The 21,362-nt window shown below is 44.8% G+C and overlaps 3 protein-coding genes across 4 annotated transcripts in view; 2 read left to right on the top strand and 1 right to left on the bottom strand.

The window, feature by feature from the left end:
* cracd (capping protein inhibiting regulator of actin dynamics) overlaps positions 1–7,300 on the top strand; it is a 20,096-nt gene extending 12,796 nt beyond the window's left edge. The window contains 5 exon segments of the mRNA XM_027290644.1: positions 472–1,431; positions 1,486–3,127; positions 4,520–4,704; positions 4,791–4,953; positions 5,537–7,300. Of these exon segments, the coding sequence (XP_027146445.1) occupies positions 472–1,431; positions 1,486–3,127; positions 4,520–4,704; positions 4,791–4,953; positions 5,537–5,697 (3,111 nt within the window). The 3' untranslated portion in view covers positions 5,698–7,300.
* aasdh (aminoadipate-semialdehyde dehydrogenase) lies at positions 6,119–16,616 on the bottom strand. Of its 2 annotated transcripts, XM_019277661.2 has the most exons (15): positions 16,545–16,616; positions 14,187–14,463; positions 13,966–14,086; positions 12,359–12,627; positions 12,086–12,278; positions 11,771–12,012; positions 11,586–11,692; positions 11,320–11,492; positions 9,976–10,306; positions 9,788–9,906; positions 9,038–9,701; positions 8,801–8,964; positions 8,523–8,648; positions 8,320–8,451; positions 6,119–7,722 (listed from the first exon to the last, which is right to left on the bottom strand). In XM_019277661.2, exons 2-15 carry the CDS (start codon positions 14,414–14,416, stop codon positions 7,324–7,326), a joined length of 3,270 nt encoding a protein of 1,089 aa, XP_019133206.2. In that variant the 5' UTR covers positions 14,417–14,463; positions 16,545–16,616; the 3' UTR covers positions 6,119–7,323. The 2 variants fall into 2 exon arrangements, with proteins under 2 accessions (XP_019133206.2, XP_027146442.1); XM_027290641.1 differs by lacking the exon at positions 16,545–16,616 and having other exon boundaries at positions 11,586–11,689; positions 14,187–14,559.
* si:dkeyp-117h8.4 (uncharacterized) lies at positions 16,238–21,362 on the top strand. The gene is made up of 9 exons (XM_010731079.3): positions 16,238–16,463; positions 16,563–16,617; positions 17,747–17,802; positions 17,917–17,941; positions 18,033–18,058; positions 18,142–18,226; positions 18,319–20,022; positions 20,627–20,669; positions 20,758–21,362. The coding sequence occupies exons 1-9, from the start codon at positions 16,386–16,388 to the stop codon at positions 20,768–20,770; spliced, it is 2,085 nt and encodes a 694-aa protein (XP_010729381.3). The 5' UTR covers positions 16,238–16,385; the 3' UTR covers positions 20,771–21,362.

The raw sequence follows: 21,362 nt of genomic DNA, 5'->3' as shown, positions 1-21,362 counted from the left end.
TCAGCAAAGACGTGGGCTGAATGACGCCTGGTTGCTCAAATAAGCCATCTGTACCTGCACCTACCTGTCAATCAAAGCAGCCACGCTCTTATTCTGCATAACTTTAAGCCTTAGTATAATGTGAACAGGTGAGTTCACCCTCAGTACAGTTGTCATGAACGGGGAAATTAGCTATAGAGACCAAAACAGTTTTTTGTACCAGGCTGTAAACATGTTTATTTCTGCTGTGAAATTGGACATTTGAACATAGAGAGACTCATTCTGTAGCCAGCCTCAAGTGGACGTTTGAGGAACTGCAGTTTTTGATACTTTCAAATTAGCTTTACTTCACAGCCTTGGTTTTGACAAGAAAGAGGAATGCGTGGAATAAAATCTCTGGTTCTACGTTGATTTTGATCCTTGAGTCCAACAATGTGTACTTTTTAAAGATATTATTAAGACTGGATGTGTTTCTCTGTTTTTGTGACAAAGCAGGTCCAGGCAGCTCAACAAGCCGAACCACACAGCACCCCGGCGAAGTCCCCGAGGTCCAAACGAGTTCTTCCACCCACCGGTACCATCGAGTCCATTAATCTGGATGCTGTTCCACAGTCTGTCCCTCGCTTAGACAACACAGCTGCCAAGCATAAACTGTCCGTCAAACCGAAAAACCAGAGGATTTCACGCAAGCACCGGCGGTTTACACAGGTGAGACAGAGGTAAAGTCAAGCTGTTGGTGTGTTTTGTGATATTTCTCGTGCTTTGTCAGAAGATTTAATCACATCTCCACCTTCTCAGGACCTCCAAGAGGTGTCTCTTCCCGGTGTACGAGAGGACCTCGAGGCCGCCGGCGTCTCCACAGACGGCCAGCGCAGAGCGTCGGCTGAGTCCCTGGACAGCTTCAAGAAACAGAGACTCCATGAGGAGGAAAGACAGGAGACGAGGAGGAAGAGGGAGCTGGAGGAGCAGAGGCTCAAACAGGAGGAAGAGGAGAAGAGGAAGAGAGCCGCAGAGGAGCTGAGGCTGCGTCAGCTAGAGGAGGAGAGGTGTCGCAAACAGCAGGAGGAGGAAGAGCGGAGGCTCAGAGAGGAGGCGGAGAGAAGGATCCGAGAGGAAGAAGAAAGGAGGCAGCGAGAGGAGGAAGAACGGATCCGGAGGGAGGAGGAGGAAAGGAGGATGCGAGAGGAGGAGGAAAGGAGGATGCGGGAGGAAGAGGAGCGCCGACAGTGGGAGGAAGAGGAGAGGAGACGACTGGAGGAGCAGAGGAGGAAAGAGGAGGAGGAAAGGAAGAAGCGAGAGGAGGAGGAAGAAGCGAGGAGGCAGCAGGAGCTTGAGGCGGAGAAGAAGAGGAAGCTAAGGGAGGAGGAGGAGGAAAGGAAGAAGAAAGAGGAGGCAGAGAGGCTGAGGTTGCAGGAGATTGAAGAAAAGAAAAAAGTGGAGGCAGAGGAGAAGGTGAGAAAGGAGGAGGAGGAGGAGGAGGAGCAGAGGAGGCTGTCATTAGAGGAGGCTGACGGCTGCTCGGATCCACATGAGAGGAAGAGGAAGGCTGAGGAGCTGCGATGGAGGGAGATGGAGGAGAGACAGAGGCCTTTCTCTTTTAAAGTTTCCTCTGGAGAGAAGCAGATTTTGTTCCAGAAGGTGAACCTGACGCCTGTGACGCCGGCCTCCAGCCACCAGAGCGGCGCTGTAGCTGAGCAAAGAGAGAGCGCTAAGGCTTCTTCTTCCTCCTCTGAAGGACCAGACTCCCCCAACCTGCCAGCATCCCCATATATCCCCCACACAGCCATCTTAGTGACCGGCGCCCAGCTCTGTGGGACGGCCGTGAATTTAGACCAGATCAAAGACACCGCCTGCAAGTCTCTGCTGGGTTTGGGAGAGGACAGAAAAGCCCAGGGCACACCGGTGACCAAGAGCAAGACTTCACCCGATCGCAAGTCTGGCAAAACCAAATCGCTCAACGAGACCTCGCTCTCTGCGGACCAGTCTGGTGCAGCCGTCCTGGCAGAATGGGCGAGCATCCGATCGAAGATCTTCAAGGGGGTGGAGGAGGGGAAGTATGACGAGTACCCGGACCCGAGCAAGACCCAGCCTCAGCCCCAGCCCGGCGGCGAAGACCAGCCTGCGTTCTCCCACTCGAACCTCAGGAAGACCATGTCCGCCAGCGCCAAGTTCTCCATCACCCCTGCGAAGAAGAAGTTCGGAGATTCAAACAGGAACTCTGAGGTGTTCGTTGTAGACGATAAGGAGGCAGGAGAGGAAGCTACTCCGTCTGATAGCCCCACTGCGGCCTCCCCGGCTCCAACCAGCAGACCTCAGAGCAGGACAAGTAAAACCGTCCGCATTGTAGACAGAGGGTCAGAGGAATGTATGTTTGCCAAAGACCTCCCCTCTTTTCTGGTTCCCAGTCCTGGAGCCAAACCCGAGGGTCTGGAGTTGAAGACGAGGGCTCAGAGTGAAACAGGGGCGTCTGAAAGTAGAGAGGACGGAGAGGACCAAGGACAGGATGGTGAGGACAAGCCGTCACCTTTTGGCATTAAGCTGAGGAGGACCAACTACTCCCTGCGCTTCCACAGCGAACAGTCGACTGAGAAAAGGAAGAAACGGTACAGTGCCGGGGACAGCTTCGATGGCGTCCCTTCACCTCTCACCCCCATTGAGCCAGACTCTGATGCTTCCTCTGTCTTTTCCGACAAATCAAGTCCGGCGTCTCCTCCTCATAAAGAAGGCGCGGTCGGCAAGTACCTGCTCGCCTCCCCCGCCGTCCCTCGGGCTAAACCAGTGAAATCCACCAGCCCCACCGCGCACATGGAAGGTGAGAAAGTGCTCTCGAAGCCACCTGTCTACCGTAGACCAACCACGTCACCCAAACCCGTCGGAGCAGTCCCCACACCTCCCCCATCGCCGCTGCCTAAAGTAGCCCACAGCTCCACCAGTGACGCCATGATCCATAGGACAGGAGCCGCAGAGTCATTCAGCCAAGAGCTGTCAAACAGGGGCGAGGATCCTTCAGCGGTGGCCCTGCTGCACCGAGGCTGCCAAAGCCAGAGTCAGGCGGAGGAGGAGCCGAAGGAGAAGAGATCCTTCTTCCCCTCCATCAACATCCCGTGGAGAGAGAAGGCGGACAGAAAGGCGGAGCTCATCAGGAAAGGTCAGTCACTGCATGACTTAAAGGATTAGGTCAACATTTTGGGAAATGTCCAAATGTAACAAAGTCCACCTATCAACATGTGAAGATAACCTGCAGTGTAAAAACAGCCACGTCTCAGCCAAGAAATTATTTTTCTTTGACGGACACACAAGATCTAACCTGTTAATTAACGAGCTTTAGAGGTGCTCGTAGGCAGATTGTGTTACCTATGGACAGATCCATTTACTGCACGAGCACGTAAGTGCTTGTCCATCTTCTCATCTAACTCCTGATAAGAAAGCAAATAAACGTTTCCCCAAAATGTTGAAATCTTCCTTTAACGTGACCTTGAGTGTAATCGGTGTTAGTTGGGCTCAAACCTGAAGACCTAAGATAAGATAAGAACTCAAGACACCGGATAAGACGGCGGGAATATTCACCTGTCAGCAGCTCGAGGCAGAGCGGAAGATAAGAACATGTGCAAGAATAAATAAATATAAAAGTTTTATGCGCTGATGGAAGATTTCACAGAAATAATTGCTTATTTATGGAGATTATTGAATTCAGCATGGTGTTTAGGGTTGTAAGTGATCATGCTTCACTGGGGGTGTAGCAGTCTGTTGCTGTCTTCCTGCAGAAGTCAGTCAACATCTCCTTCGTCTTGCTGGGATTGATGACCTCCTTGCGTTTCTGTTTGTTCCCGACTGATACACGTCCAAAGAAGTAGAAGAAAATTCTCTGTGTCTTGTCTTAAGTCTGATGTGGACAGTGTGAAAAGAAAAGGATAGAGCACCATACCCTGTTCGGCCTCTGTGGTCTGTTGGTGAGATAGTTGATGGTCCACGCAGCTCCCAGTGTTCTCCTGGTGTGAAAGTAATCTGTGCAGCAGGTAGATGACTGTGTCCTCCACCCCAATGCAGGGTTGCTAAGTGAAATACAAGGGGTCACCAGGGGGTTGGAGGTGGTTTTAGTATGATCCTCTCCATAGTCTTCATCAGGGTGAGATGTTAAGGCTACCAGTCTGGAGTGGTTGGGCTTCCTGGGTTGTGCAGTTTTTTGTACTTGAACCACACATGAGGTTTTTTCCAGAGGACCAGAACTCTTTTCAGACTGAAGGTCAGAGTGAAAATGTGAAAAACAACCTCAGATCTGCACGGTCTTCAAGCAGTCTGAAGCTGATCCGGGTCCTATCCGGGTCTAAGCCCTCTCAGGTCTTGAAAACAGGGGAAGGGTATGAGCTTTGAATGTTCTGGATATTCTTAAAGTTCTTAAAACTTCTCCGTACAATTGCTTGCATCTAAACAATGTTTAATATTTGAGAACTAAATGGAAAATTGGGTTTCAAAAATCAGGTATTGTACTGGAACAAGTATCCAAACGTTTCATGCCGACATGTCATGTGTTCCTCTGCAGAAAAACCCTCACTTCAGAGCAGGCACTCACTGGACAGTTCGAGGGTCCAGGAGAAGGAGGCCGGGCCTTTATGGATCACTCTGGCTCTGCAGAAGCAGAAAGGCTTCAGGGAGCAGCAGCAGAATCGAGAGGAGCGCCGCAGCCAAAGAGAGGCCAAGCTGGCTGAGAAGAATGCCAGAGACAGTGTACGTGGACTAGATGACCTCTTTACGCACTTGAGAATACATTTTGTAGCGTTCTTCCTCTCATACAGTCACAATCATCTCCTCAGGTTACTCTGGTGAGCCCCACAGAGAGCAAAGGAAGCGGCAGCACCAGCCCGTCTTCTAAACCTCAGACGCCGGAGGAGCCGAAGAGACCCGACAGCCTCCTGGGACGATTTGAGCGCCGAGAAAACCTGAAAAAATCCAACACCTTACCGAGCTCTGTCACCGGTAAGAACCAGCACATGGAGGATTTATGTAAAAATACACAAAAAACATAGGTCTAAAAATACAGCCAGACGTTGCTGAAACTATTATTTGAAAGTTGTTGGCTGCTTTTTGTAATTTGAAAATGGTTTCGACTGTTCGGGCCAAATAAACAACACATTTTTCACTACTTGCTGACGTTATATAGACTCAATAATTAAAGAAATCATCAACAGATTGATCAAATTTTGAAATATGTTGAAACTCTTGAATGATTGTCAATGAATACAATGATTTATTTAGATAAATTTAATATTAGGACAGAGCTTTAACGATTAATTGGTCATTACTGAGTTGATAATTCATTTTTGGGTCATTTTCCAACCAGAAATACCAAATATTTACTGCTTTCCCTGTTTTACATCTTAATAAATTGAATGTTTTGGGTTTAGGGACTGTTAGTCCTAAAAAAAAAGACATATAAAGACATCTTGGGCTTTAATAAGTTGTGAAGGGCAGAAAGAGACTGATTGATAAGTCAGATATCAGTTTCATTTAACTTATTTCATTAAAATAATCAAGTTGTCTCCATGATTTGTTGTTCCAGTTGAGATCGCAGACTCTACACCGTCGCCACCTGCTGTCAAGGAGGTGTCAAAGCGCTTCCCCTCCAGTGACTCTCCGCAGGTATCCACAGAGCCGGCCTGGCTGGCCCTGGCCAAGCGAAAGGCCAAAGCCTGGAGCGACTGTCCTCAGATCATCAAATAACACCACCAGCCCCCCGTCCCCCTCCATCCAAACCGAGCTTCACACCGGGCTCTGGCCTGCATTGAGACTGCACACTGCCCACGGACTCACCACACGCACCTCGAAGAGTCACCATCCACCCCCCCCACCAACAAAAACCCCTCCTGACTGTGAAACAAGTAAAGCCCTCCATCACCTCGTAACCCCTACACACACATACACACTGGCTGGTACTATTATCCTGTTTAAAGTGCGCTTCACATTCAAATATTCCAATAGCAGCCCGCACAGATATATGTAAACAATTGTTGCGCGCATGCACATATACAAACACAATTATACGTCCCTGAAAACACGTGCGGGGGGGGAGAGAGAGTCCTCATCAGCCAATCACAACCATGGCTGGCCATTGCAATAGCCAACCCCAATTTTTTTTATTTTATTTTTTTTTATTTTGTAGCCAACTGTGTCACCATGGTTGTAAATAAATCACTCAAGCACTTCTGTATCGGAGAGGTGAAGCTCTGACGTGCGACAGCGTTTAATCAACAGAGGGTAACTGTCTGTGTTTAAAGGGCTACCAGTAACAATAACTCGACCTGTTGATTCTGCTCCCGGACGGCTGATGGAAGTGTTACAGGCATCTCGTTGGTATTATTTATGTAAAAGTGGCAGATTTATCTATGTTGGAGCGATACTGTATCTCCTCTCTGAGCCTTGTTTGTCATGTACAAAAAGCCTTTTTTTTCTCCTTTTTAAAAAAAACACATACTCTTTAGCTCTTAACAATTCTCACTGTGTCCGTGATGACTGTGATAGCTGTCAAAGAGGCTATTGTACAATAATCGCCATGACAAAGTAAACAGAATCCGTCATAATCACATGGTGGGTGCACCTAAACACAGCACTGAACGACCACAAGTGTTACTGGGCATTTACAGTGAACTGCACATTATCCTCACAGCTGTGTGATGATGTTATTTGGACTTTTTTTGTTGTTGTTGTTGTTGTTGTTGCTTTGCTAATGGAGACACACACACACACACACAACACCTGCTTGCTGTAACATAATTTTTTTTTTTTTGTAGCCGTCCTCCCCGTAACACACTTGTGTGTTTGTAAAGTTTAACGCCATCACCTTCTCCTTCCTTTGTAAAATGTGATATGATCTTACATAATAATGTAAGAGTTTCCTCTATGAAAAAAAAAACAACAAAAAAAACAACCTCCAGCATTTCTCATTTCCTGCCACTCACTTAATGATCTGTATGTATGTAAAGTACTGTACGGAAGTCAAAGGCGTCAGCAGAGCTTCGATCGGAAAGAGTCACTTTGTCATTTTGTTTCTAACGTCGGTCGTGCACAATAGTGTAGTGTACGCAGTGTTATATGTAACAAGAAAAAAAATGTTTGGTATTATTTGCACTTTTTTTGTCCCACTTAGAGATATCCATGAGAAAATTCTTAAAGAGATACGAAATGTTATGAATAATGTAAATTAAATACTGATGTCTGAACTGAAACGCCGCAGACTCATTATTTCCCTGAACTTTTTAATTAAAGTTTATGTCCCAGAGCTCAGCTCTGACACAGATAGAAAAGCCGTCATTATATAAAATATGCACAAAAAAATACAGTTCGTCCTTCTTACGTTTCATCTTTCACTGTCAGCTTTAAACAATACACAAAGTCATTGCGGCACCCGACTACGAGGGAGCGTCCCCACACCACCGGGGATGAAAACAGCTCCCCGGGTAGAGTGAACGAGGCCAGCGTTTGTCCGTCTCCTGCATCCAGGATCCAAGCTGTGCCGTCAGTGGAGGCCGCCGCCACCAGAGGAGTCCGCCTCCTGCCCACAACGGAGCCGTCAAACACAAACGGACTGGAGTACACCTTCCCCGTGGTCTGGAAGGTCCAGATTAAAGAGCCACTGGCACCGTCCAGACAGTACAGGCAGCCGTCGTGTGATCCACATAAAACCCTCTGATGATCCGGCGTGAGACACGGAGACGAGAAGACGGGTCCTTTTGTTAGAAACTGCCAAACCTGCAGAGAAAGAGTCAAACACTTTAAAGCATTTTAAAAACAGCTTTGGTTCAGAGGTGCAGTTTAAGACTACATATCCCAGAATTCTCTGTCACAAATACAACAGTAGTAGGAAATATAACCGTATATGTGGTAGTAAACAGTAAGGCCTGTGAATCCAGCTCGAGAATGGCGGACTCCGCCACTTACGATGAAAAACTACAATATATAGACATAGTTACAAAATGTTTTTAGAATATTTTGGGATAAAGTGGCCACCAAATAATCCTAATTCTCATCAGACCAATAGACGACAGTCATTTCTCCATATTTATATTAATAACAAAGAGTGAAAACATACTTTTTATGCAGAAGTTGGTATTTGAAATTATGTAAGAATAACTTGAAAACTTAAATTTAATTTATTGAATATACTACTAAATATTGAAGTCTACAGTCTGACTTTAAAAACTGTTTCTGCCACAAAAGATGTTTGTGGCTTTAACAGTGCGAACGCTAAGCTGCAGTTTGTCTGTAAAGACAACGTCTGTTTGGATCTTTATGATATGAAACGGTGGTGAAAACTGAGGTGCACCGCTCTAAAGCTCTGCTTCTCACCAGTTCCCCCGTGTCACTGAAGCAGCAGATGTTTCCGTCCACTGAGCCGATCACCGCCCGACCAGAGGAGACGTTTGGGGACGAGAAGAACGGGACGTCTCTACGGTACGACCACAAGACATCCCCGCTGTCCTGTGACGGGAAAAAAACTCATCAGACAACAATTTCAGTTTATTGAAGTTTTTGCTTTTTCTTTTACTCACAGGGTTGAGACAGAGTAGGTGACCTCCCAGTGAAGCTACATACAGCTGCCTGAGAGACGGGTGGAGGCAGGGGGAGGAGAACACAGCTCCACCTCCGCAGTGACGCCTCCAAACACACTGCTGAACCTGAAAACACGTGACACATGAATACATCTTGATTTATCTATACTGTGTTGGCAAAGATTTGAGGGAACTGGGCCTGGAAAACTCCTTGAAAAGTCCTTGATGTTGAACGTGACACCACCACAATGTGTTTTCTGAATCATACGTGCGCTCACCTTTGGGTTCAGGGCGTAAACATGCCCATCATGTGAACCCACTATCACCAGACCTGTGAAGGGATCCACAGCAGGACAGCTCTTCACGGCGTCTCCTGTCTCAAACATCCACCGCGTCTTTCCAGACGATGCGCACAAGAAATACACACAGCCGTCGTAGCAACCTGGAAAAAAATCCCTAAAGGTCAAAAACACAGTCGAATATTTTCACACGTTACTCGGAGAGCTGACACTCACCTACGACCACGAGGCTCCCGCAGTGAGACACTGCAGCCGACGCTTCGATCCTGTCCCCGAGAACTCGCTCCCACAGGAGGCCGCCGGTGATCAGGTCTAAAGCCTGGATCCTGTGAGAGTGGGAGCCGATGAACACGGTTGTTGTTTCACCCTCGTCTGTTCTGTCTCGGACTAGAAGCACCGGGGAGGCGTCCACACATCTGCCTGTGTCTGAGGACCAGCTCAGACTGAGGCCCAGAGCATCATCTCTACGTTTTTTACTCGACTCCTTCTCGCCGAGTGCATCAGCTCGGATGTTTGTCTCTCTGACTTTCATTCCTATCACCTCACCTGCTCGTCTTATAACTGTAACAGCTCGTGTCTCGTCTGCTGCTGAGGACTCTTTACGCTCCGCCTTCGCCGGTGCCGCAGACGGAGCATCGGCGTGGCGTTTCTTGGCCTGACTCTTCTCAAGCGGTGGCAGCATCAGTGTTATTCTCGTTACATGGCCCAGAATGTCAGAGAAGGTGCCGTCAAGTATAACCTCCAAAAGCTCTGGTGAGGTCGCTCCCACGGCGCTGAGGATGTCTTCACAGAGGTGCAGCGCCTTCAGGGAATCTCCTCCACTCAACAGGAAGCTGGATTCCTCGTCAATGGTCGCATCTTCGGGAAGACCTAGAGTTTCCTGTCGATTGGTAGGCAATGAATTAAACCAGAATGAATTTAAATGTGGAGTCATGTCGTGAAAACAAGTGGAAAAAGTGGTGATACCTTCCACAAGGACTGAAGAGTTTGCTTCAGTTCAGCGACGTCTCCCCGTGAAGAATCAGACTCTAAACATCGTCTCTGTCTTTGGTATATTTCTATGAGTGCCTTCATGTCCACTTTTCCTGCCATAAAACAAAAATATTAAATGAAATGTGTCTGTCCTCAGGAGTGACTGCGTGTCTGATGCTCACCATGAGAAGTCAGGCATAAGGCCGGGACGAGCACCAGCGTGTCAGGAACGCTGTAAGACGGCAGCAGCCGAGACAGCTGGCTCAGGATGAGTTTCCTCAGATCTCCATCTGCGCCGCCCGCCTCCTCCTGGTGGTGACTCACAGCAGGGTGGGGGTCGTCCCGGTGCTCGGCCGAGGCCGAGGGCGTTTGTTCCGCCTGCTTCTGAACAGATGTGAGAGGAGAGGCTGCTCTCTGGTCTCCAGATGTGGAAGCCACAACAAAGGCGAGCAGTCGTGAGCCTTCGTACGGAGCCACGGCGCAGGCCTCCACCTGAGGCAGACTCAGTATGAGCTGGAGGAGCGGAGAGCAAACGTTAATACTTTCTCAAATTAAAAAACTAATTATTGCAATTAATTATAATAATACTGCAATCCTGGTTCATGACATGGGGCAGGAGGCGTGGCTGACACATTGTGACAAACAACCACGCTCACATTCAAACCTACAAGTCACCAATTAACCTGCACGTCCTTGGACTGTCTGCACCACCAGTTATATTCAATTTAATTTATTATTTGCACATAAAATCACCAATAGTAGCTCGGCAGGTGGCTCAAGAGAGGTGCCAGTTTCACCTCCTGGACATTGCAGAGGTGCCCCTGAGCAAGGCAACGAACCCCTAGCTGCTCCCCGTGGCAGCAAGTCACTCCACCATGTATCCACATTTGCATGTTTATGTGTGTGTGTGGTTCTATTTTATTCCTCCACTTGAAGGATTAAAGTTATTTTTTTTTTATATTTTATTATTTATATATGTTTAATACATCTGATGCCGTACATATTTATTGTATATACTTTTTCTTAAATTTAAATTTGCCTTTACTTGTTATATTTTATGTTATTTTATATTTGATATTGGGCTGCTCCGGGACCAGGGGAAACAAATTTTGTTGTAATGACAAATAAAACTCCTTGAATCCTTGAATCTTGAATACAAAGTCAAAATCTCCAGCCATCGTCACGTTTTTAAGTTGCACTGCATTAGATCAAATGTGTAATGTGGAAGGCGTTGGAGCATTTTAGCCTCTTTCAGCTCCTTGTTTTGTTTTTGGTTTTTACAGCTGCGACTTTAATGATTCGGTTCACTCTTGCTTCATTAGCCTGAACATAGTGACCCAGATAGCTACTAAAGAGCCAGACAAGAGCCAGTTTTTCAGTTCCATACTCTGTCACTGCCTCTCATATGTTTCTTTTATTGTTAAGTGACACTTATGTTGTCACATTTCCTCTCTACGTACTTCAGGAAACTCGACGTTCTCTGTAACGTTCAGCAAAAATACTGAACACTCATAAAAACATCTCACTTGCTGCAAGCTGTCCAGGTTCACTCGTTTGCCGTGGCGTTTAATGAGCCGGTCTTTCCGTCCCAGGTAGCACAGCTGCTCGCCTTTAACGTTCACCCAGTCTCCGGTAGCTCTCATTGTCCCGGGGATAACGGTGTCCTCGTCGTCCAGGAGACACACTCTGTCTTCTCCTCCTGCGCCAAACATCATAGAGATTTGTGTGGATTTAGTTCATTGAGATAAGATTTGCATGTGTGTGTGTTTGTGTGTGTGTGTGTGTGTCTCACCTATGAACACCTGTCCTTCACCCTCTGTAACAATGCAGCCATGTTCATCTCTTACTTCCACCGTAGTGTCCATCAGAGGAGTCCCAAGAGGCACAAAGGACTCGCTGCTGAAAGGCGTGCTATGTTACATAAAGTCGCACTGAAGCTTTTTAACGTAGATTTAATAAATCATTTGATACACTCACTGATCGCTCGGCTGCAGGACAGATTCTGGGATTTTGTAGCAGCAGGCCCAGCAGGAAACTTCGGTTATACCGTAGATATTGTAGATGTTGGTTTTGTTGTCCTCGTGCCTCCAGCTCCGTAGCAGAGCCGGAGAGGGACAGGCCTCTCCACCGAGAGCCAACACCCGCAGCGAGGAGCCAGACGAGAACACCTCCTGTTTGAGGACGCGGTGCCCAAAGCGGACGAGCAGAGTCGGCGTGACCTGAGCAAAACGTGAAAATACCACGTTAGGGTGGCCGAAAGGTTTTCTAAGCGGACAGCTTGTTGACACTTGCCTGTAGGACGGTCGTCTTGTGGGCCTTGAACAGAAGATGAGCCAGTCGACCGGGCATCTTCTTGATCACAGTTGGGATAATGAGGAGCTGAGCCCCCGACGATAAGGCCAGGAAGATATCCACCACAGAGGGGTCGAAGGTTAAAGGCGAGGCGAGGAAAACCACATCGTCTGCGCTCATCTGAAACAAAGATCTGAACGAAGGCAGGTGGAGTTTATGAGTACGCATCAAAATAAAACCAATAAAGACACAAAAAAAGGTTTAAACACTCACCTCAGATGGAGTATGTTGGGGAGTATACACCTGTGTGGCACCCTCACAATCTTTGGAAGGCCGGTTGTTCCAGATGTGTGCAGCACATACGCCAAGTCTGTGCATCCAGCAGCATCATGGAGACCAGCACCCTCTGCTGTCTGAGCTCCGGTTTGTTCACGTTTGTGCTCTGACGGCAGCAGCCTGACTTCTATCAGGGTCAGTTTGAACTTGGGCAACACGGCACGAACGTCCACAGACATGTGGTCGACGAGAGCGGCCTGGAATCGCTTGATGGAAGGAAGAAATTAAGTAAGTATTATTTTATATTCATAGAATCTGTTTTTCAGACAATACCTGACATCTAAGTACAGACAGCAAGACGTTTATTTGTCAAATAAACAGCTTTAAAATTAATTTGTTGTTCTTCCACTGTCAAACATCTCTGCTCAGAGTGAACCAACTCTCGTACGATAAATCTTCTTATTCTGTATTTTTATATTTTAGAAAACAAAATAGGGACAATACTAAAAAAAAACTAAAATAACTAAAATCATGTAATACTTTTTTCATACTGTGAACAAACTCAGATCTTTGATTGCACTCAGGCTTTTGATGCAAACACACACACACCAGTTATCAGTTATCATAACTCACTTGGCACCACTAAAGTACAGTAACAGCTTTGTTAAGTCCTGGATTATTGGATTAATTAGTTTCCTAAAAAAGTTGGCACACTGTGTACAATGTAAGCAGAAACAAAATGTGATGACGTGCATCTCATTAATAGTGAGATGTTCCACCAGGTGTTTTTATCCACTCTTCCACCTACACACAGTCCAAACTTTTTTGGAAACATATAACTGGCATCAAATTCAAAACGAGCATATAAGCTTCCAAAATAAATCAAATTCGGCATCTGGACACCTCTGTAGACTTTTGAAAAAAACAACTTAAGACACATCTCTTTAGCCTGGCTTTTACCTAAGGTGCCTGATCATTCACTGCTGAGTTTTTAGGTCCTGATCACTCCCTGTTACTTTTATCTGTGGTGCTTATTCACTGTACAGGTCTACGTTTACTGCAACTGTTCTTAAATTATGCTTTTTACACTATAGGTCTTAATTTTTCTTCTTATTTGTTTCGTTGTTGTAGTTTTATGCTTTTTTACTTTTCTTCTGATCTCTAGTTTTTCATACAACTGCTGCGCGCTTACCTTAAGAACTTTTAGTTTTTGTCTATTTCTGTTTTTATTCTGCTCTGTGAAGCACTTTGGGCTACGATTCTGTATGAAAGGTGCTTTATAAATAAATAAAGTTGAAGTTGAAATTTCTGTGATGTCTTTGTTATTTTTATTAAATATGGGGTTTTAATGTTTTGTACGTCGTCTTATATTTTATTTACATTTTAGACAGTGTGCCAACTTTTTGTGGAAATGTTTTTTATCAAAGTGTTTATTATTGTAGTTTATCATGTTCCTAAATAAAGTGTTAAACCACAAAGCATAAGAGTGGTTGGGCTTTGGGACACAGTGTATAGCAAGCAGGGGGTGAATGTTCTGCTCTAAAAGGTAAATCTGAACATGATTTATTGTTGCATTTATTTTAATAAAAGATTAACTATTCAACCTGCAGGATGTCCGTCTTCACAGCACAGTACTGGAGGTCACACCGGTTCATCACCCTGGCAGAGAGCAGTCCTGGAGCTTCTGGGTCCAGTGGGACGTAAGCGGCAGGTGACTGCAGGATCCTGGCAAGTGCACAGTGCATTATGAAGCGATATCCCACGAGAGGTCGTGCTGTTATACTGAATATCAGCACGGCTCATGCCGCAGTGACAGTGAACTCACCCCAGGATCCAGACCGGTATGAACAAATCATCAGAGCAGCACAGTCCGATCACACCGGTATGAGGAGAGCAGGTCTTCCGCAGGATACGAGACAGTTCCCCGGACAGTTCAGCCAGCTCTGCGTACCGCAGAGACACCGGGCTCCTCTGCACGGAGCCGCCGTCGTAAGTCACAGCGGCTCTGCCCGGGTGCAGAGCTGCAGCGGCGGCTACGAGCTCCTGCAGGGCCATCCCGATGAGGCGTTCACGGACCACCCGAGCATTCCGTGGACAAAAAACTACAAATCAAAAACTACAAATGACATTTTAATAATAATATCAAGAGGCTCAGACATGTGAGGGGCACTACACTGTTTGTCGCGCGAAAATGACGCCTGACTAATGGGTAGTTCAAATGCTACTGGAATAGTCGTTCACCCCAAAATCTGCACATTTTACTTATAAAACATACAAACATGTTGGTGCACATTTGTTTAGTTGTAGAAACAAATTGGCAGGAATACGATGCGTGTTTCAGGCATGTGTTTGATGTTTTACCTACTAACTACATAGTGTCGAATTAATATTGTCACACATTATTGTGTTGACTGAGTTATCTGCACTATATTATTATTATTATTATTATTATGAGTAGTAGTAGTAGTAGTACTAGTAGTAGTAGTAGTACTAGTAGTAGTAGTAGTAGTAGTAGTAGTAGTAGTAATAATACTGACACGTGTGTATCTCATGTGCCATTAGAAAAACAAGCTTTAGTATTTGTTTTTGTTTTTTAATGAACAATGACTTTCTTATAAGAAAGAACTACAAATGGGAATTGAGGACTGTCCTTTATCAAATGTTTAATTTTGCTATGTCAGGTTAATTTTACCATATGGATACTGTGTTATAGGTTTATTCTAATTGTTATAAAGATGAGGATTTATACTGGGGTTCAGATGTTTTAACTCTAATGTCTAATGTCTTGTGCACTTCCCTTCTTTGGACTGTGTTTTGCTGAGGATGGCAGGGAGAGATAATTGTACATCAGTAGTTCAAGGACAGGAGAGACAAAGGCGTGAGAAACAGGCCTGGGAAGTTGTCATTTTGATACATAATGTTCATCGCTGAGCAGACTCATCAGTGAGGGAGGTGTCCGAGACAGCCCATTTTTAAAAAATGTATAAGAACCAACAGTTAGAGCTCCTTGAGGAGCCTTTTCTCTGTAACCCCTCTTGTGTGTTGCACTGTTAAATGCTCCTTCTTGTACAAGAATAATAAATTCAACTTAAACTTTGATACTTTTAATCCAGTCCTCCTTATTCAAGAGTTTTTCTTAAAAAAAAAACGTAACACTAATGTATGTTATCTATCTATCTATCTATCTATCTATCTATCTATCTATCTATCTATCTATCTAATAATAATGTAAGCTATAACCAGGATCAGAAACAAGTTTATTACCAAGTAGGTTTTCACATACAAGCTCTTTGTCTTGATGCATAACAAACATTAAGTAAAACTATGTGTAGATGTGAAGATGTAAACATGTCTGATCTAAACATGAAAGCAAAGAGCTGTACAGTTTTATGCAGGAATGTGTATTCATAAATATAAACAAAACATAATCTATTTATTTATCTTCACATCAACACATTTGGAATCTGAAGAAATAAAGGACAGTCGTAGTAACATTTTAGCATTTCAACAATTCAAAAACTGAATTGAATATGAACTTATAATGTCATGAATAGCAAAAAATAATGCTTTATTCTATTGCAAATATGTGTGATAATCTTTTTCTCTGGTTGTTTTGTAGTGTAGATAGATAGATAGATAGATAGATAGATAGATAGATAGATAGATAGATAGATAGATAGATAGATAGATAGTGACATCTGACTCCACGTGTCTGCTGTCTGACATAAATGACTAAGTCTTTTTTCTATCTATCTATCTATCTATCTATCTATCTATCTATCTATCTATCTATCTATCTATCTATCTATCTATCTATCTATCTATCTATTTTTGGAAAGTCTAGTTTCCCACCAGCTCTGAACGCATCACGCGCTCCCGTCCAATCAGCTGTCTCCATTTCGTGTCTTAGAATTTTGAAACTTAAAGCGGTTAAATCTGCTTCAGCTCAGCTAGCTGCTAATTTACTCTAATCTATTAAAAGTTCACTCTATTAACTTTGTTTGTTTTTTAAAATATATGTAACATGGACGTGCCCATCAATAGGCAGATGTACAACAACACCTGCGCTTACAGGAACGCGCTGGACCGGATCGTAAACAAGGTTTGTTGGCGGTGTTAGCTGTGCCGTTAGCATGGAGCTAACGTTAAACGTTGAAGGTGTTTTTACCTGAACTGAACTCACCTGTGCGACTTCCAACAGTATTCAAGGCTCGACGACGGAGGGATAGAGGTGGACTTGGTGACAGACGACATGAGTGAGTTAAACACAGAGCTGTTTGTCGTGTTGTAATAAAACAGCTAATTTAGAAAGTGAATAAATTAAATAAGCACGTATCAAATCATTGAATAATTGTTTTATATCCGTGTTATATAGACATAAAAAATATAATTTGTGGACTGTGTCAGCGTCTATAACCAGGGGTCTTCAACAGGTGGTCCGTGACCCTTAAGGGGGTCCGCAGAAGTACTCCAGCAGGTCCGCCAATTTTTTGTAAAAAAAAATTTTACCAAATTTTTTTGTGAGAATTTAAGAGTATGCCAAAAAAAACAAAACAGAACAATGCAGCAGTTCATTCATAGTTGGGGAAATTAACATGAATAATTAACGTAACTAACTTAATTTGATAATAATTGTGCACAAATATTCAAAAATTTACCAAAAAGTTTGGATTTACTTTCAGAAGAAAACCGAAGCAACACTCTCAAACGAAAACATGAAGCCTGAGCATGACCTGATCAAAAACACATACAGGATAATAACCCATTATATAAATTAGGTGAAACAAAAGGTGAATAAAGTAAATATAAAATTTGTTAGAGGCTCAAAATGTGACACTTTTTTTTTTAATGACAGATGGGACTCTCTGTCCTTGGGCTGAAAAAGGTCAAATCAAATCAGATTTTATTTGTATAGCCCAAAGTCACAAAGTCGATTGCCTCAGAGGGCTTTACAATCTGTACAGGGAGTGACACCCTCTGTCCTTAGACCCTCGGTTCGAGTGAGGAAAAACTTGCCCACAAAAAACTTTTAACAGGGAAAAAAGGTGGAAGAAACCTCAGGAAGAGCCACAGAGGAGGGATCCCTCTCCCAGGAACAGATATCACGTGTACAGAACAAATCAACACAAACGTATTGTACAATTACAATGAATGATAGAATGATTACAGTAGCAGTGGAACCTGTGATAGAGATAGAGAGACACAAATGCACAGCGGCAACAAATCATCAACTAACTATAAACTGTAATAGAGAGATGGTAGCAGTAATGACAGTAGTAATATGTTTGGACCCCTGATCTGTACTATTGGTATTATTTTCATGCACTCAGTTTAACAAACGTGTCAGTGATGTGGTCTCACTGTGTGTCTTCTCTGTCTTGGAAGTGGTTGAACACTACATGGATGTGTCGAGAACAAACTTGAACGAACTGGAATCAGAGGTTTGGCTCATGTTTATGAACATATAACACAAAAGTACCGTAGAAGTCGATGATTTCAGATCTGAAATATATACGTGTACAGCTGTTATAATCGAACACTTGTCCTCTCTTCAGAGCCTGCCAGATTATTCATTAAGAGGTCAGTATGCATAACTTCAAACTGCAGTATAGATTTGCAGAGATGTGATGTGTGTATTAATCTGTTCACTCTGATTTGTCTTCCACCACAGCGCAGGACAATACAAGAGACCCCCGGGTAAATATTTACTTTAAATATACGATCTTTAATATTCTAGATATTCTTAAATTCATTATTACTTTTTTTGTTTTTTTTAACAGCTGGACTTCTCCCATCAAGACTATGGATCTAATGAGAGCTGTATTTCTAGTGTTGCGTCTACCGTGATGTCTGTGGAAGATGATGGTGAGAATGAAAATCAATAAGCGAACTTTGAATCACTCAAGTTTGTGTCTAACTTCAGGGGATGATCCCTTTCTTCTTTGTCCGTCATGCAGGGGCGTCTCGGAGTGACGTGACTCAGCTGACCCTGAGCTCGTTGGACGAGAGTCAGAGAAACCTTTCTATGATGGCGCTCCAGCCCGAGGACGAAGACGAGGAGCTGGAGATGACTCTGAGAAATCACGGCAGCTCATTGATGGACCTCTACCCCAGCCTGATCAGTCGAATTGGGAGGGCCCAGCATCTGCAGCACGTCTCCAACGCCGCTGACTCAGTGCTGAGGAGATATCGCAGATTGCGACAGCAGCCGAACAGAAGCTACGTCAACAACACGTTCATTGTCCCGCAAAGACAAAGCAATACAAAAAAGAGGAGCAGCAAGAGCAACAGCCCCATGAACAGGACTGATGCTACCTCTTGGTCTCCCAAACGGGGCATAAACAATCAGCAGGATTGGCAGTCTGCTGGGAGGGTGAGAAGAGAGCAGCACCAGCCTGTCCTCGTCATGGACCTCTCTGGTTGCCCTGACACCTCTAAACCAAAAGAGCAGCCGAACAGAAGCTACGTCAACAACACGTTCATTGTCCCGCGAAGAAAAAGCAAAACAAAAAAGAGGAGCAGCGAGAGCAACAGCCCCATGAAGATCCCGTTCATGGGGACTGATGCTACCTCTTGGTCTCCCAAACGGGGCATGAACAATCAGCAGGATTGGCAATCTGCTGGGAGGGTGAGAAGAGAGCAGCACCAGCCTGTCCTCATCATGGACCTCTCTGGTTGCCCTGACATCTCTAAACCAAAAGCGATCTCCCTGAATGAGACCTTCGATGTGTCCGAGCTGGTAGAACAACCCTCTACTTATGCCGCCAGTCCTTCTCGAGCTTTCTATCCCACCGCAAAAGCGCCCATGGACCAGTCTCTGAGATCTAAAAAGCGTTCTCTCGCTGCACGTTCACCGCAGACTGATAGGTACTCCGTGTATGAGTCACTAACCACTGCTGTTAAAGAGAGACCAGACATCTACAGCTCCCCAGTCAGGCAGAGTCCCTTAAAAGCACGACTGATGACCAGCCTCAGTAGATCACCTGGTGCCTTTTCCCAAAGCCCCAAAGCACATGCTGTGGAAAGCCTTTCCAGAGAACCTATGAGGCCCAGATCAATGTCCACTTCCGACTCCTTTTCTCCGCAAAGGCCAACTGTCCTGGTGAGGATGCTTCACCCTCAAGACTCCCGTCATTCACCTCAGACAGCTATAGCACCAGCAGGTCATCACGGCCTGCGGCGGCACCTTTCCTTTGACTCCTCTCTGTCGTCGAGGCGTGTCGACGAGGACATTGTAAAACTCTACCACAGGTTAGTCTGCCAGAACAAGTCATCTTCCTTTCGCGGGCAGCCGTGCCGTATCTGTGCCAGAAGCTCCGAGGCCAGCAGAGGCCACTCTTCGTCATCTCTGGCCGCCCTCGCCTTGTCGCCTCACCGCTCCCTCCTGAGTAAACGCAACAGGGAGCTAGGCTGGGACAGCCACCACCAGTCCAAACGCTTCAGGGACGAGTACTGCGCATCCTCACCCGGGTCCAAACGGCATGGCAACGAGATGCTGAGGCGCCGCCTCTCTACGTCTGAATACGACAGCCTCCCCTATAGCCCCAGTAAACACAGCATGTTGCACAGAGTCGCCGGCCAGCAGCTCTCAGCAGATCCACATCAGGAGACCTGGATGGATCTGGGCTGCGACATATCAGGAGCAGAGTTCTCTGACCTGGGTGAGCCTCCTCTGTGATTACGTTCCAGAAGTTTTCCTGTTAAAGGTGCTTTACACTTTTCCAGGGCTTTATTTGAAGTTTTGATGTCCATAAGATAATATATTTGTGCTTTTAAGAATTAAAACCATCTTACGTTGAGAAGAACAAGAGGTTTTGTATTTCATTTTGTCTCATTGATATTAATGAGTCTCTCTTCTGATTGGCTGACTTGTTTTCTGAGTGACAGTCTGGTAACGGATTGTAGCCTACCTGGATGGTGGATCCAGGTAGGCCTTGTTGAGGGTGGGGACTGTATAGTTGTGACATCACAACTTTATGGTAGTCCTGACTGATTAGTGCATTTCTCTGGATTGAACGTTTCAATACCTTCAGAGTGTTTATTACAGCAGTTTTTAGTGCTATGGATCGGTTTTATGTTAGACAATATTTTCAAAGACCAGCCTGCAACGTGTGGGAGATAAATATAATGAATCAAAATGATACGACCGGCATAAAAACAACCGACCGCTGATTTATAACTCACTTTCTACAGGATGGGACCTTTTTAACTGTGTGTTAAATCCTTTTGAGATTCCTTCAGTGATTGTTGTGCTTCATTCAACAGGAGGTGCGTTCAAGAGCAAAATGACCAACGGATACTCCCCAAGGTGATTATAATGAATTCCTACGTGTGTTTGTAGCCTCTAAGCAGTCCCGTGTTCTCATCATCACGCTTTGTTCTCCCCTAACGTGCAGAAAATGTTGGTGAACACCGGCCTGCCCAAAGAAGTCTTCAACCGAGTGTCACTGTGGAAAACTATTGTCATGTATGGTGGTGACAACAGGAGCTTTATTTCTCAGCTGGTCCAGTGTGAGCTCAAGAGTTGTCTGGATGTATTCATTTTAACCATTCATGTTCTTTGTGTTCATTGTTCAGTCTTGTATCTTATCTAACTGAATGTCTTACCTCTTGGTGCATTATCTAAATTGATACAGCTTCATGTTCACTATCAGAATTAAAAATTGCGTTATGTGAAAATGAACTTTCTGTAAAAATAAAAAGGTGTTCCATGCAGTTATTGTTTATTATTTAACTCAAATATTCACGTCATATTTTAAAGTTAGGAAAATACCCAGCAAGACTCCAAACAAAAAGAACACTGGTTAATTTTAGACACAAAGACACAAAAAGAAAAAGTACACGTGATGAGGAAAATAAAGACTTTCACTTTTTTTGGTCACGAGCCTTGTGCGCTTTCCTGACACGGCGGATCAGATCTAATGCTCGTCTGTTTGTTAAGGCTTGAATTGTGAAAACTAGTTTTAAGATAAATGTACAGTGACCCTCAAAAACACCAAAA

This window comes from Larimichthys crocea, chromosome XVII (genome assembly GCF_000972845.2).
Source record: "Larimichthys crocea isolate SSNF chromosome XVII, L_crocea_2.0, whole genome shotgun sequence".
In the NCBI taxonomy this organism is placed as follows: Eukaryota; Metazoa; Chordata; class Actinopteri; family Sciaenidae; genus Larimichthys; species Larimichthys crocea.
This window is presented reverse-complemented; position numbering and strand designations above follow the sequence as displayed.